General features: G+C 33.3%; 1 protein-coding gene across 1 annotated transcript; it reads right to left on the bottom strand.

Moving 5' to 3' along the window:
* Nucleotides 1–9580: 9580 nt before the first annotated feature.
* LOC134280967 (signal recognition particle 19 kDa protein-like) lies at nucleotides 9581–16369 on the bottom strand. The gene is made up of 5 exons (XM_062763414.1): nucleotides 16230–16369; nucleotides 12088–12163; nucleotides 10892–10963; nucleotides 10593–10704; nucleotides 9581–10339 (listed from the first exon to the last, which is right to left on the bottom strand). Exons 1-5 carry the CDS (start codon nucleotides 16295–16297, stop codon nucleotides 10206–10208), a joined length of 462 nt encoding a protein of 153 aa, XP_062619398.1. The 5' UTR covers nucleotides 16298–16369; the 3' UTR covers nucleotides 9581–10205.
* Nucleotides 16370–16430: the final 61 nt, after the last annotated feature.

Below are 16430 nucleotides of genomic sequence, written 5' to 3'. Positions count from 1 at the left end.
CGTGTGGATATAACTTCATCTACCAATGGCGTACGAGTTTGTTCACGATAATTAAAGAATTAGTATGGGATCCTGTGCGTATCATAACTTTTCGTTCCTCACTCAAAGTGGAAAATATAAAATTTGGTCTGTCCGTCCGTCGTCTGCTAAATTCTTTACAATGACATATTATACAACTTTCTATGGTCGAAGAAAAGCCCCTATATAATTTAAGGCCAAACGGTCAAAGAACAGTCGCAACGCAGCACAGTTAAGGTTACAGTAAGGAGGCGGAGCCTAATGTTTACTATGACGTCACACAAAATATAAGGTCTTCAAAATACCACATAATGAAATTATTTGCTATTTCAAACTGCTGGATAGTTGTATACTAAATAAAAACTTACTATTACATGTAGTTATGTTGTTTGTTAAATCCCACACAACAGTATATAAACGATGCATCGATCGCAATGCACTTAACAATTTGACGTCAACCCGCTAAAATGACGCAGTTTTTACCCAATTAGAGGCTATCACGTCAAATCTTGTACAAGTAGAAATGTCTTTAGTTATCAAATCAAATATTATTTGCAATTAAATAAAAGGCCGTTAACCTGGTTGCGATGTCTTTTTTACCATTTTATTAATAAACTGTCCATATATTCTCCGGACAAGTGATACTGTTGGTTGTTTGTATGCAGATTCATTGAAAAACAAGCTAATTCAGAGAATTCGTGTCCCCCGCTTAGGGAAAAAGTCGGCTCCCCCTGACTGAATTTGTAGAATTATTAAATGTATACATGTATACAGAAGGAAATAAAATACATGTATGTCAATATGCATATAAAGATTTGATTGCTTATTCTTTATTATGTGTATAGAAGATTTTTTTATATGGAATATTTATCACACTGTAATGATGATTTTATAACCTCATAAATTTTTCATTTCACATGCTGAATACTATCATTTAGTAAAAAAAAAAGTATTTAAAAAAAAAAAAGAAAGGTTCGACCGAGATTCGATCCCGGTACCTCTCACACTTGAAGCGAGAGACATAACCACTAGACCAAGGAGGCGCTTTAACTGGAGTGAAGTATATGCAGAACTGAAGTCACATACATGTATATATTCATGTTTTCATGTTCGGTATTCTCAAAATTTTACACAATCCATGGTGTTTGATTTATTTAGCCTTTATTAAACAGTTCTAATAGATGTAATAAGAACATAAAGTCCGCCGAGAACCTGTTTTATACGCAATAACTCTCCTCATGCCCCTGTGCTAAAAATAGCGACATGTAATACTATAAATACTAATAAAACAAACGGGGCGGGGCACTTTGAGAGGGGCGAGAGACGTCCTAGGGAGTTTTGGTATAAAATTACATTGCATAAGCTCAAAATCTTCTTGAAATATCGCCCGGAAATGATAGTGTTACACAAAGACAGAATGTATAAATTTACGACCTTGAACTTTGACCTTTTGACCTCAAAATCAATAGGGGTCTTCTTTAGGCCACAGGGAGTTGTTATGTAAAATTTCATTGCAATAGCTCAAATGGTTCTAGAGATATCGTGTGGAAACGAAAGTGTTTTAACAGACAGAATTTGCTTATTTATGACCTTGACCTTTGACCTTTTGACCTCAAAATCAATAGGGGTCTTCTTTAGTCCATAGGGAGTTGCTATGCTAAATTTCATTGCAAAAGCTCAAAGGGTTCTCGAGACATCGTGTGGAAACGAAAGCGTTACAGACAGACAGAAAGACGGACGGACGGACGGACGGACGGACGGACGGACGGACAAACCCAAATTAATATCCCCCACTTTTCAAGCGGGGGACAATTAATAGAAGGGCCCTAAAAAATTGATTTATTGCAAGGGTATACCTACAATGTTTCTTGTCAAGTTTTTACACATAAACTAAAGAAGCATTAAGATTTCTGAAAAGTGCTGCAAACCTCATGAAATCTTGCAAATAAATTAATTATAGCTATATATTAATGTAGCTGACCAGCAAAATATATAACCTTCCGTCCAACAAATTAGATTTTAGCAATTAAAAATGGTCATCTGTTTAGGTTCGCAGCACTTTTCACAAACTACATATAGTGTTGAAATGATTTTAAATTAAACTAAGATTTGGTTATGCCCTTGCAATATTGGAATTATAGATGACCTCTAAACTGCACGTATAATTGCTAAAATCGTGTGACTTATGTCACGTGACAAGTCTAAATAAAAAAAAAATCTAAATGTCCTCAACATGAAGTTTTAAACCACATTACATTTTTTTAGGGATAGCAATCGATTGCAGCACAGGAGTTCGAGTACCTATCAATTATACCAAAATTTTCATTAAATAATAAGAGACCCATGGGCCACATCGCTCACCTGAGAAGCATTGAACATTCTGTTCTTTACTAGATTTCCCCCTTGTAATACATAATGCATCCCCACCCTACCCCACTGATCATAATTTAGACATTTTGAAATCTACACTACCCCATGATCCTTCCATGTGCACATAAGTTTCAGCTTGTAACACAATTGGACTATACCGTACATATAAATAAACTATATAATAACTTTTTAATATTTGTTGTGTTTTGTATATTTGGTTAATAAGGACATATGTGTATAAGGCATAATAATCCTTATATGTCCTTGAGAGCCATTTGGGTTCTTATGTAATCTATTTCTATTTACTGATAATGTGTTTAATGTAGTCAAAACTGGTGTAAATATTAATGTGAAATATTATGGGTCAGCTTTGATGAAATATCATAATTGAACGAAGTGGTCAGTATCCCTTATTGGTATCTAAATAATTCAATGTATTGGAAAATTACTTGATAACATTAATTGACCACATTCAGAATTGTTATTGAATACTTGATTAAATCTGCAAGAAAATCGATCGAAGCAATTTCATAAATGACTTAGAAGCTTTCCAATAATTAATTATTAAACCAGGATTTGACGATTGGAAATATGAAGATATATATATTCGGAGACTGGACGGGCGGAGGACAGGTCTAGAGAGAGAACAAGAACTTTATACAAACGTTTCACACGTACCACTATACGAACTTTGTGCCCCCCTGTACTAGTTATGTGTTTGGCTTCCAGTGGATATACCAAGTACTAACTCTGATATAAGAACTGTAACTGTGCTGACAACATTGTTCTAACTGTATATGCATGACGTCTATATTGTGCAACAGTGACATAATAAATATATTATATAACCAAATAAAAAGCATTGTGTTGTAGACGTTCATTTGGTGTCGTGACCAGGATTTAGATTCGAACGGGTGACTATTGGTTTGAAATCTGTAATTCAATTTAATGCTTGTGACCAGGAATAACGAAATCTCCATGTTTATGCCAATGACTAAAGCCATGTCAAGTATAACTAAAATGTCGAACGCGGAGGGAAAATGTGGCAAGGTAGGACGTAGCTTTCTGACCCAGAAGTATCTGTAGCCTGACCAAGTCTTGATGTAAAAAAAAATGCTTTTCAATAATAGGTTTGGCTTATTGTTTTGAGTTCTTTTAAAGGATAATTCTGACTTATAAAGCAAATGGTTTTAAAAATAAAGAAAACTTTGAAATTTTATTCAAAGAAATACTTTCATCACATAGTGTGCATTCCTTTCTACTAAAAATAAAATTATGTATTTGACTGTTTCAAAGGATTGAGATTAAAAAAAATTCATCATTATCTTGAAAATGAAATTCTAAACACAAGGAATGCATTTAATCCTATTGTACATATGTAGTGATCATAACTGATGATAGTTCGCTTCTTATCAATGTTGTTTTTTCTTAAAAAAAGAGAAAATATTAGGCAACATCTTGTAATGAACAGGCAAGAGAAAATGGTTATGAAGTTCACGTCAGATTTATTGTCACATTTTTTTTTAATCTTGAATTTGAATATTGACTAGATTTGTTTTGAAGTTATAATAAAAATTTTGACAAAAGTGCAACACTAAATCAAACATACATTGGGGTTTATTGTGGACTAAATTTGAGGCATATGACGTTGGTCTGATACCAAGGACGATGAATAACGTCTGACCCAGTGTTCATGGGCCGTCGTAAGTGTTTGTACTAATTCTGACTTCAATTCGCTGCGAGGATGCGATTGTAAAAGAGGATAGCACCGTGTTTATGTTTTAAAAGAATATTGACTGTAAATATCACAATTCGTGAAAATGAGGAACACGACAGGTGATAGCAGTCCTTTGAAGATACTTACAGATGAAAAAAATGTTGGACACTAATGATATTTACTGATTTGTGCTGTACTTTTGAACAAATTTACCGAAACTGAATACATGTAAGTCAATTTCAAATTCTGACGTTGGAGAACAAAAAGTCTATTAATTCGGACTTAACTTATGGACTCAAATTTAAACTCAAAGGTATGGGATCCGGATACACTGGTGACTTCTAATTTGAAGGGCGATGCTACCGCCTGGAGTGGTGATAATTGCACTCCGTCATCTATTAATCCTTAATCTCAAACTGGGAGTTGGCCAAATTGGGTTTATTCTATTTTAATAATCAGCATCGCTTTAATCCAGGGGTTTCTATTTATTATCTATTATAAATGTAAAAGGCGTTGGTCAAGTAGATTTTGGCAAAAGGTTAAGAAAGCAGGAAAGAAGGAACAACTGAAATTGGTGGCGATTAAATCCCCTAGTGAAGATAACACTAGCAGACACAGTATTGCATCTGCACCATCACCGACTACTGCTCTCATCGCTGGAGTTGACTCTGTCCGAAATTTTACCCGAAACTGAGGACGGATGTTCTTATAGTTAAAACTGACGACCCCGCTGCATTGTGAATGAACTCTTGTGTAAGTCGATCCCTCTTTCGAATAAGAGCCGAGGATCGTGAATATTGGACACTTTATTAATTTCGAGATTAATGTTTAATATATCCTGTATTACTGTGTTGTTCGTATCCAGGTGGAGGAAGACTTTATTGTCTCGTAAACTGTGTGCTGTAACTATTTAACCATTTCTTATATTACTTCTCGTTTAACATTATGTAACTTTAAAGACGAGGAAGAATTACATTATGCCGATACTTACAAACCAAGAAAAAAATCACAAGTTCAAATTCCAACGACTATGAATTAAACTAATTCATCTCTTGTGAGGGAGGAATGTAACACAATTGGACTATACCGTACATATAAATAAACTATATAATAACTTTTTAATATTTGTTGTGTTTTGTATATTTGATTAATAAGGACATATGTGTATAAGGCATAATAATCCTTATATGTCCTTGAGAGCCATTTGGGTTCTTATGTAATCTATTTCTATTTACTGATAATGTGTTTAATGTAGTCAATACTGGTGTAAATATTAATGTGAAATATTATGGGTCAGCTTTGATGAAATATCATAATTGAACGAAGTGGTCAGTATCACTTATTGGTATCTAAATAATTAAATTTATTATATGACTGAATAATATCCATCTCTCTGATTGGCTGAGATCCAACTATGTTAGAAAAATACTACGTTGTATTGACCTGCACGTGACGTTCCAGGTGAATACAAGGATTTATTTCCTCTACATTGATCTAAAAATAGATCGGGAAATTCCAAACTGACACAAATTGTTTTGGAAAGCTATTTAAACGGCTATGACTTTTTTAAAAAATATTTTCTGGTGAGTGTGGTAAGAGGGGATGCAGGAAACCCCCCTCCAACACTTTACTGAACAACAATTTTTACTTTTTGGCAGTCAGTTTTCCCAGATAATACTCCTTCCTTGCAAAATCTATCCTATATAAAAAAGACTGACATTATATATATTTTTTCATGACAACTGGTTTCTCTGTAAGATGTTTATTCCTTACTTAAGGCAATATTAACTGAGGGCAATGAAGTCTGCCAGTATTTAAAATACAAAACATATTTCTAATACTTCTGACTTTTGATTAATCAAATCATTTCAAATCAGTTAAAACATTAACTGAAAAAAAAACATATCCGTATTGTTGAGTTATAAAGCATTGTACCTCTGTTACAATGCACTTTGAAAAATTACGCACTATGAAAAAAATTTCAAAGTGCATTAAAATTTGGGACCAAGCTAACGCACTTTGAAAAAAATATTTTTTTTCAAAGTGCGTTAATATCGACCATATTAACGCACTTTGAAAAAAGTGTAAAGATTGATCAATGTTCCTTCAAATAATCGATATGATAAATGATCCTGGTTTGAAAACTTTTTTATGATAAAGTCACTGTAGGACCTGAGATATTGACGTTTTTAAATATTTAAGGCTTTGATAAAATAAAAGGGAAAATTAAAGGGTCTTGAAAAAAAGAATGACGATTGTTTATTAATTCGTTTTTTTTTTTGTTGTTTTTTTTTTATTCTAGTCTTTGATAAGTAGATGTAAAGGTGTAAAGCGGGCATTAACAGAGGACAGCTTCAAGCAACTTAGCATTTATCATAATAAAAAGGGGCCAATTTGATTTTTCAAAACTATAAAAATTCTTTCTCTCTCATGCGTTTTACTGTACTTAAAAATTTCTAGTTTTCATCTGTTTTAATTAACTCATTTATTATTGAATGTTTTCAACGTCATACCAGTTAGGTAAATATACATAATTATATAAATGCTTTGAGTATAGCATAGACATCGAGACTGGGCGAAGGGCCAGCGGAGGGGATGGGGGGCTAAGCCCCCCCACTTATTTTGGAAAGATATATACATCGTATAAGCATTGAAAATGCAGCGTACCCTTTTTAGGTTTATTGCTCCCCTCCCCCGTTTGTTACCGACACCTATGTATTGGAAAGATAAAAGATTTGGACTGAGGGATCTTATACCCGTCTTCTCCTCTTTTCGACGGGAGTAAATCAATTCATTTTTGAGGATAGGTTAGGCTTAGTTTTTTTGAAAGATAAATAACAAATAAAATCTTTCCATGACTAAAATATGATTTTTTTTTTCAAAGTGTGTTAAGTGTCTTCATGGTAAAATATATTGATGTAGACTCTTAACGACGTTCGATCCTGATATTTAAAGTCTTAAACTTTTTTTGCCAAGTATATTTCTAGTTTCTACATACATGGCTTAACTAAAATTCAAATCAAAAAATGGGGGTCAATATGCTTCTTTTAGCGCTACAGTACATTTAATATGACCTTTCTGCACTGAAATTTGTGTCTTAATTAAAAATTACATCTTCGACGTTTTCCCTCCAATAATTTTATCCAATTAAAGCATGAAACAAAATGAACTCTAAGTCTGTTTAAAAAAAGACACTCAAAAATTGTGACTGAGAAAAAGTTTCAAATTGCTTCGCATAATCAATTATTTGACCTTTCTGCACTAATAAAATGTTATTTTTCCGGCATTGAAAATATAATAAGCAAGAAAATTATTTTAAAGTCTTAAACTTTTTCTGATTTTAAGCAAATAGGTCAAAGTTATCTTGAATATTTAGAAAAAAACATCAAAAGTGGGGGTATATGATGTACATTTTCAGATATTACTAAAAAGTGAGAATTTTATGTTAAAATTGGCTCATTTTTTTCCCGGATTTTCAGAATATATTTACTATATTTGTCACACTTTGTTGATAGAATTCATAAGAAATAATTTAATAGATATTTCAGAACCAGCATAACATATTTCACTGCCAAAAACAGCTTTATGTGCAACCAGCATGGAAAAATATGCATCCTGAATTAACAGTATTGTTATAGTTCAAATGGAAAAAACTGATCATTTTCGTCTAATAAACCTTCCGCCACAAAATATAGTCCCTACCTTAATTCTACTTGAATGGAATTTAATCGCGGTTTTTTCATTGAATATAATTTAATTTGCATTGTAGAATTCTTTTTTATTTTTAGAACCTAAAAATGATGCTTAATTTTATGAATAAAAGACCTGCGCGAAATACGCTAAAATATCAGGATCGAACGTCCGTAACGCACTTTGAAAATTTTTTTCAAAGTGCATTGAGTTGGTCCCAAATTTAACGCACTTTGAAAAAAAAATTTCAAAGTGCGTCGATTTTGTCCTAATTTTAACGCACTTTGAAAATTTTTTTCAAAGAGCGTAATTTTTTCAAAGTGAGTTGCCACATACCTCTAACAAATGTAGTTTACCAAAAACAAAAAAAAACATAATCTCAAAAAATTGCTGATTATAGTCTCATTTTATTGAACATATGTTCAGAAAAAATTTAAAAGATAAACAACAATTCACATAATTTACCAAAAAAAATTATGTTCATAGATTAGATTTTTTTTATTTGTATTTGTACAAACTCAATTTAAAAAAATATTCCATTAATTGTACACTTTCTATGATTTATTGTACTATTTGCTTTAGTTTGAATACATCTGGGGTCCCTCAGGGCTCTGTCCTTGGTCCCATCCTTTTCCTCGCTTACATAAACGACTTGCTGGAGCATGTGAAGTCCCAGGTTAGACTTTTTGCAGATGATACTGTCATCTATATTACTATGGATGGACAGGGATGTCAGTCAATGCTCCAAGAGGACCTTAGGCAACTAGAGAACTGGGAGACCTTGTGGGACATGGAATTTAATCCAAGTAAGTGCCAGGTTATCCATGTAACGACATCCAGATACCCCATTTGTAATAACTATATACTTCATGGTCAGGTATTAGAGACTACATCATCAGCCCGGTATCTGGGTGTCGATATATCGGATAACTTGAACTGGAGCCAGCACATAAGTCGGGTCACAAACAAAGCCAACAGCTCCCTCGGCTTCCTACGCAGAAATATACCGACCAGGAACCAGCAGCTCCGGTCAGCAGCATACAAAGCAGTGGTACGTCCACAGCTTGAGTATGCTGCCAGCGTTTGGGACCCTCACTTGGTTACACTTATTAACCAAGTTGAGGCTGTTCAGCGCAGAGCTGCAAGGTGGGTGATGTCGGATTTTAGAAGAACATCAAGTGTCACAGATATGCTACAAACCCTATGTTGGCGAAGCTTGCAACAAAGGAGGGCAGATGCAAGGCTTGTACTTATGTACAAGATCGTGCATGGACTAGTAGCCATCCCCTCAGTTCAATTCATCCCCCCAAGTAGGACTACCCGATCATCTCATTCCCTCACCTTTCGTCAAATACAAACTACAAAAAATGTGTATAAATATTCCTTTTTCCCTCTTACTATAGTTCAGTGGAACAGACTGCCGGGCAGTGTTGTCTCGCTTCCAGATGTTGAACATTTCAAACTGGAAGTGAGCAAACTGAATCACCCCAGACCTTAATCATATTATAGTGTTTTTACATCTTTTAATTGTGAATACTGTTTTTCTTAACTTTTTATCTTCACTAAAAATTTAATACTGTTCCCTTTTCACCACTTTGAAATTTACTTTTCTATACTTTTTTTTTACATCTTTTAATTAGCTGCGCACCCTACTCAGAGTACTCAAAACTTGAGGGCGAGTAGTATCGAGAGATAGATATAGCAATACTGAAACATATACATAATACTTAAACAATATTTATGAAAAGATTATTCAACGATGAACTTTTCTTGAATTTTGAATAAATTTTTTACAATCATGAGTAGATCCTTTGTTTTGGTCAAAAATGATCTGCAGCATTAAAATTTACAAAGAATTCAGTTAGATTGATCTTTAATTGAATCAAAACCATGTTGAAACCGAATAAAGTCTGGGCGGGAAAAATAGCTTATAACCTTATGACAAAACTGTGCAAATGATCTTTATATATGAACATTGAAAATACAATGAGAACAATATGGAAATAATAACAGTATGATGATTATGACTTTTGAATTTGAAAAACCTACAATATACAATGAACATTATTGATATCAAAGGTTTCCACACATGCCACATAATACAAAATAAGTTTTTATCATTTGCTTACACAAAAACACAACAAAAAAATGCATTCAACAGACAAAGATATAAAGAAATATATCCATCAACACATACATGTACATATACCATAGCCATAGTTCAGGAATTATTCAAACACCCTTTGTCTGTAGGTCCCTGATTACATCCCTTTGCACCATGTACATGTATATCCTTGCTTATATCCCTGTGCATCTTGTCAATATTTTTCCTTTTGCACCTTTCATTAAATCAATTTATCCGTAGTTACTCCCCCTTCCACATTGTCCTTATAGATAAATTAATCCCTGGTTACTTCCCCTTGCGGCCTTTCTTTGTTTTAGTGCTGGCTTGCTGTTGTGCTGGTGCAGGCTGTGATGAGGCGGCCTGGATCCTCGTTTTCAGTTTGGGAATTTTTTCACATATAACTTCCATAATTGCTTTTCCTAAAAAAGGAAAAGCCAGCTTTTTGAATGACCCAGTGAAAATCTAAATTTTTGTTATATGTAAAGGTCTTACATTTTAATGTGGACGCTCTCTAGTTTCTAAGATCTAGTTATCAACAAAATTAATAATAAATGCAGGGAATTTACATTACAACTTCGGTCCAAAACAAATTTTAAAAGGTCATTATGAAGAACACATCTGAAAGCCAGAGTTCCAAACATTACTGATTAATATGAGATTAATGAGTCTTACTTGTTTTGTACTCTGGATTTAGATATCCTCCATTTTCATCTTTGAACTGGATTCTGATACGACCTCGGACTTTTGGGTCTCGGTGATCAAGCTCTCGGGAATAAACTTTATTCTGAAAAATTAAATAAGAGCATAAATTGTAACAATGGTAAAAAGAGATTCATTTTCATGTTTTTCTTTTATGAGGGGGTATAAAATCTTATGTTATTGCATGTACATTTTTTTTACGACCTACAAATTTCAGTCTTGGACACACAGATCTTCAAAACAATTGAAATAATAAATTAAATATTTCATACCTCAATTCCTATATTGAAGCCTGTTGCTAGAAGAACGTCTTTAATTTCATTATATGTTGGATTATCAACGCACTGCAAAAGAAAAACAAACAAATAACAAATGTTGACTGAATAAACACAAAAATCATAATATCCTTTCCTTTTCATTCACAGTTCTTCAATTTTGATTTTTTAGGGGAGAATAAGTTAAGTTTATGCAGGGTCTTTATATTTATCATAATCTATGAATATTATTGTCATGAATCAACTGTGTAATTACTAGTAAAGCATGTTGTAAACAGGTTTCTATGTCATGCAATAATTTTTTTTCATAATTCAAATTCATTACAAATATGATGATGTAGAAATAGAGTGTATCTCTTAACTGTAAACAGCAAAACTCATTTAGTATGAACACGGACATTGTGAATTCATGGAAATAGAGAAGTCATCTTGGATCCCCAGCTATATGAATTTAACTAATATCTTATACAGATATAACAAATTATGGATATAGTGAAGTAATTTCATAGGTCTCAGTGATTTCATTATAACCAAGTTTTACTGTACTAGCTTTATGCAGCTGTTACTTCTGATTAAAGTTTGTCTTTAAACACAGAAGACTCAATATTTTTTTTTTCTTAATTCAAAATCTGCCATTTTTATTTTTAAAATTCAGAACAATCTGTAATGTTCATCATGTTCATAGTAGATCATCTGCCAATGTTTATTTTAACTATCTCTTATTGTCAAGAGATACTGTAAGTTGATCAATATGCACACAGGTGCGCCTTGAAATTGATCTATAAATCTGATTTTAAAAAAGTATCAAGAAATTGATGACATCTTCTGATATATAAATTCAACAAATCCAATAAAATAGAGATTTAAAGAGGCTTGGTGGTCGTGGCCATTTTTAGACTAATTCGAACTCTTTTAGAAGAAGAGCTTCTTATGAAGATATACAAAAATGATCACATTTTAAAACTAAAATGTATGAAATTTTTCTTTGTCAAATGATAGTTGACGGGTAAAGATATCATATCTTTAGATTTAAGTTATATCTGGTGGTTAAATTCTTGTTAATTTGTTGACCCCCCAGCCTCCTTAAGCAGATTTTACACACAACAAAATATAAACAAAGCTCTCAGTCCACTCTTTGGTATACAGAAGAGAGTCACTCAGGTGAGAGTCAATTGCTCTGTTTGTATACATACTTTGTCTTTTGGGAGTCTTCTACCCTCCGTCACTGTTTTACGGCTGTTGATATATGCTGGGTAGATACACAGCCATCTGAAAGAAAAATTATATTATCATACATCATTATAATTATACTACACAAGCTTTATCAGATTGGTTCTTGATTTCACGTGATCTGGCCATAAAAGTCCATATTTCTCAGTCATCATTAAGCTTTACATCATATTCCACCTCTTTGGATACCTACATGTAGTGCATTTTCCTCCAATAGTTATCTATTTGTAAAAGAAAACTCTCAAGAGTAGCTGAAGTCACAATAGCATAGTTTATGACACAAAATTTCTGATTAGTGATGTGTCAAAAGGTTTCAGTAAATTGTTTAAAATGAAAAGGAATTTGAAAGCAGTGCCGATTTTGAATGTTTATGTTTATTTAAGTTTTTTCTGCTTGTTTTGGTATAATAAATAATTCTGTGAATGTTTGGGAAACATGAAGATTTATTAAGCCAAGCCCTCTGGGAATTTGATTTTTCTTGACTTAAGAAATCATCAATGTTTCCATCAAGACCATGCAATACCGTAAATGTATATTGTAAAGGCTTAACTATGTACCTTGATATGAAATAATACAAAAATTAAAACAAATCTCTTATGACTCTATCAAATAATTAAAGAAATGTACAATTCTTTCAATTCTTTTATCTATTAAAACTTATACTCATTTCCTCTTTTAGATGTCACAACCTTAAAAATGCAGAGTAAAAGGCACAGAACTTGTAGATAGAATTATAACAGAACTGACACTTTATAAAAAGCATTTCAACCCATTCAAGTAGGGCTGTCACGGGTACCCGAAATGACCCGAAACCGCGGAACAATTAATTTGGGTCGGGTCCGTTTCCGTTTTTCCGAAATTCAGTTCGGTTCCGATATGTATAATAGAGTAGATTTTACTATAAAAATTGCGTCAAAAACGAGACATTTATTAGTACGTTGTCATTATAAGGTAATTTTAAATAATTTGGTACAATTGTTGTCTAATCAGGAGGCTACTTTAAACTAGTTATAATGTTGCTATTTCTAAGATTAAATGAAAATATTCTTTTTATTGTTGAAAATAATACAATTCATGAGCTTTTCTTCCATTACCTACCCGACCCGAGAAACCCGAAACCGAACCTTAAAAAATCAGAACCAACCCGACCCGAAAAATTTTGGAACCATGACAGCCCTACATTCAAGACAGGTAGAACATGTAGAATGCCTTCTATATTCCTGCAGTGTGGAAAATTACATCAATACATTTAAAGACTTTTATTAGGATATATCTTTTGGTTTGGGATAGGATAAATATAGGATTAGGGCTGTCACGGGTACCCAAAATGACCCAGAACCTTGGAGCAATTAATTCACAAGTTCAGTTCTGTTTTTCCAGAATCCGGTTCGGTTCCAATTTGTACAATAGAGCAGGTTTTAACATAAAAATGGCACCTAAAATGATAAGTTCATTAGTATATTACCATTGAAGAGGGTAATGGTGTGAGTTTAATCATTTGGTTCAATTATTTTTCTAGTCAGGAAACTTCGTGAAACCAGTCATTTTGTTGCTGTATCCTAGATTTAAAAAAATATATATTTTTGTTGAACAGAATTCAAATCTTGAGTTTTTTTATTATAAATCCACACCGAAAAACCAGAAACCGAACCTTAAAAATTTAGAACCGACCCCACCCGAAATATTATGGAACCGTGACAGCTCTATATAGGATCTCCCATGATTTGTAGTTGCATGATTTTTATCCCATGAGTTGTGTGATTTTTATCCCTGAGCCTTGGCAAGGGGATAAAAACACACAACAAGTTGGATAAAAGTCATGTCCAAGTACAAATCATGGGAGATTCTTTTTATCCCATGTTTAATGTTTCACAACCGAAGTTATACACTTTTATATAACACTCCACTTTATTATACTTCATTCTGCTGATGCAAAAACCATTGAGACGTCCAATGAGTCATATTCACAGGATAAAGGGGTAAACATGGGATAAAAGCAAAGGCTTAAAAGTATTCCATTCTGAAGTCTCTGGTTTTATTCTTAATTTATAACCCCAACCGGAAATTTATAGCGAGCGCAGCGAGCGTAGCGAAGCGACACTTGTCACTGCGAGCTCTTAAAGCAATGCCTGTGTGAAGAGAAAATTCGAACTACTGCACATTCATTCGATAGAATTTTTTGACGCAGTAATTTGGACCCACAATGCATCACTTATTTTAGCAACGTTCTCCCCAGAATAACAGCAAATGTTCACCAAAAAGTTTACTTGCCTTGATTTAATGGATACATACTGAAGATAAATAGTAAACGAAACGTTCTTCATTAACTTTCAGCACTGTTCAGGTTTTTCTTACAAACTTTCATACGACGTCATGTGACGTCAGAGTCTAGACGCACCAAATGTCACGTGCGGTTTGACGAGCCCGATCTGAATTAAAACAATAGAAGAGTTTGCACTCGCTCTAACGGTCGCTCCGTCAACATATTATCCCAACAAAGGTTTAATATGTATCGAGGTAATTTTCAATGAATAAATGAGTAACAGGGTTGCAAATAACATTTTAACCTTAGGGGCCATGTGGGCCCCCTACTTCACAAATTTTACTAGCCCACATTGATTTTATGGGGCACACAATTTTTTTTTCACTTCGTAAAAAATCTTTTCATATGAAAACATAAGAGAAAAATACTTTATAGCCATAGTATTTCATTATTTCTTTTCAATTTTTTTCCTGCAGACTTTATTTACACTACTATATAAATGTATGAAATTCCATGTTATCATTCAATTCAATTTTGCTTCTTTTGATTTCAGTTTTTTCATAAATTTTGAATTTTTAAAAAATATTTGATTCTTGTAACATTCCCAAATAACCAAGGGTCGGTATGTTTTTTTTAAATATATAAATAAAGGAGCCAACAATTAACCAGGTGTTATATTTACAGTGGACACCCAACATGGCTGCCTATAGCGGCAGAAAATTGCAACTGCCTGATCCGACAAGCAGAGAGTGTGTACGCAAGTGGCGTTTGTAACCGTCAAGTTTTTATCTTGTTTTCATTTTGAAGATCCTTTTTGAAAACAAATGTTAAGTGTGTTTTTTCTTCTGGGTTGTGACTTTATATTAATAAACTAATCTTTAATTTGGGACTCCAAACGAGAAATTACAATATCAATCGAAGGAATGTGTATTACGCAGGTAGGGCTACACTACTTTCGCTTTTGCTTTCGCTATTTGCAAGACATATAAAACACACTTACCTAAACTGGCGGGCATTACCGTAAATAATTCCTATCTAACATCTTTAACTTTTAGACACAAAATTTTTACATCTTTAAGTTATTTTTCTGCTAATTTATCATGCATTCATTTAAATTGTATAGGTGTGTTCTTTTCAGCCAATCAAAAACTTTACCAGAATTTCTGTAAGCCTCGTTTTGGCGTTACAAACGATAATACGTATCTTTACCAGACCCTCTGGGTGGTCGGAGATTTACGTGAAGCCGAATGAAAAAGAATGGGGGAAATAACAATCTCTTTAAATTTAAGGTAAATGTTGACCGGTATCTCAAATAAAGCTACAATTAATATTTGAAAAATGGAATCAGCTGAATGATCAAACACAGCACTAAATAATTGGTAGTTGAACCAAACAATTAAGTGTCTGTGTGCTGTACCTGGCTATTAGTTTGAATGTTCTCTTGTTAAAATGATAATAGTATTATGAATCCGGTTTAAGGGTTTGTTCTGAAGCTCATAGGTTATGTTTACATTGTTTTATTGATAAAATGCCGACTCCTGTGGATTATTCCAACTACCTTTCAGCTGCCTATCATCGGACAAAACACAATTTTCTTTCCAGAGAGTAAAATGTACAGATGATCATTAAGATAAGGAAAGATAGCAAACAATACATCGAAATTAATCCGTGTAACATATTCCTATTATTATGTTTTGATGTAGAAATGCAAACAGCTGTTTCGTGTTTTCCAAAGTTACCATCTGGTTAAATGAGAGGCCTTCACAAGGGATTTATCCCGGTTAAACAAGCGTTATCGTCTCTGGAACGGACGCTGATTTATTTCTAGAGATATAAACATACCTTTCTCTGTCGGTGTACTTAAAATTAGGGTTCCAGGGACGAGCTTGTGTAGGTTGCTGCTGTGCCATGTCGTCAGAAAAAAATCTACTGTTGATATCAGTGTCAATTTATTTCTTGAACTCTCACCTGAATTTACTTGCAATAAAGCGCCTACATGACCATGTTAAAACACTCTCAAAACAAAATTTAAATAAATATTTT

The sequence above is a fragment of the Saccostrea cucullata genome, unplaced genomic scaffold (assembly GCF_032062105.1).
Source record: "Saccostrea cucullata isolate Sc308-1 unplaced genomic scaffold, CSIRO_AGI_Scuc_v1 ctg519, whole genome shotgun sequence".
In the NCBI taxonomy this organism is placed as follows: domain Eukaryota; kingdom Metazoa; phylum Mollusca; class Bivalvia; order Ostreida; family Ostreidae; genus Saccostrea; species Saccostrea cuccullata.
The sequence above is the reverse complement of the archived record's forward strand: the minus strand, read 5'-3'. Positions and strand labels throughout refer to the sequence as shown.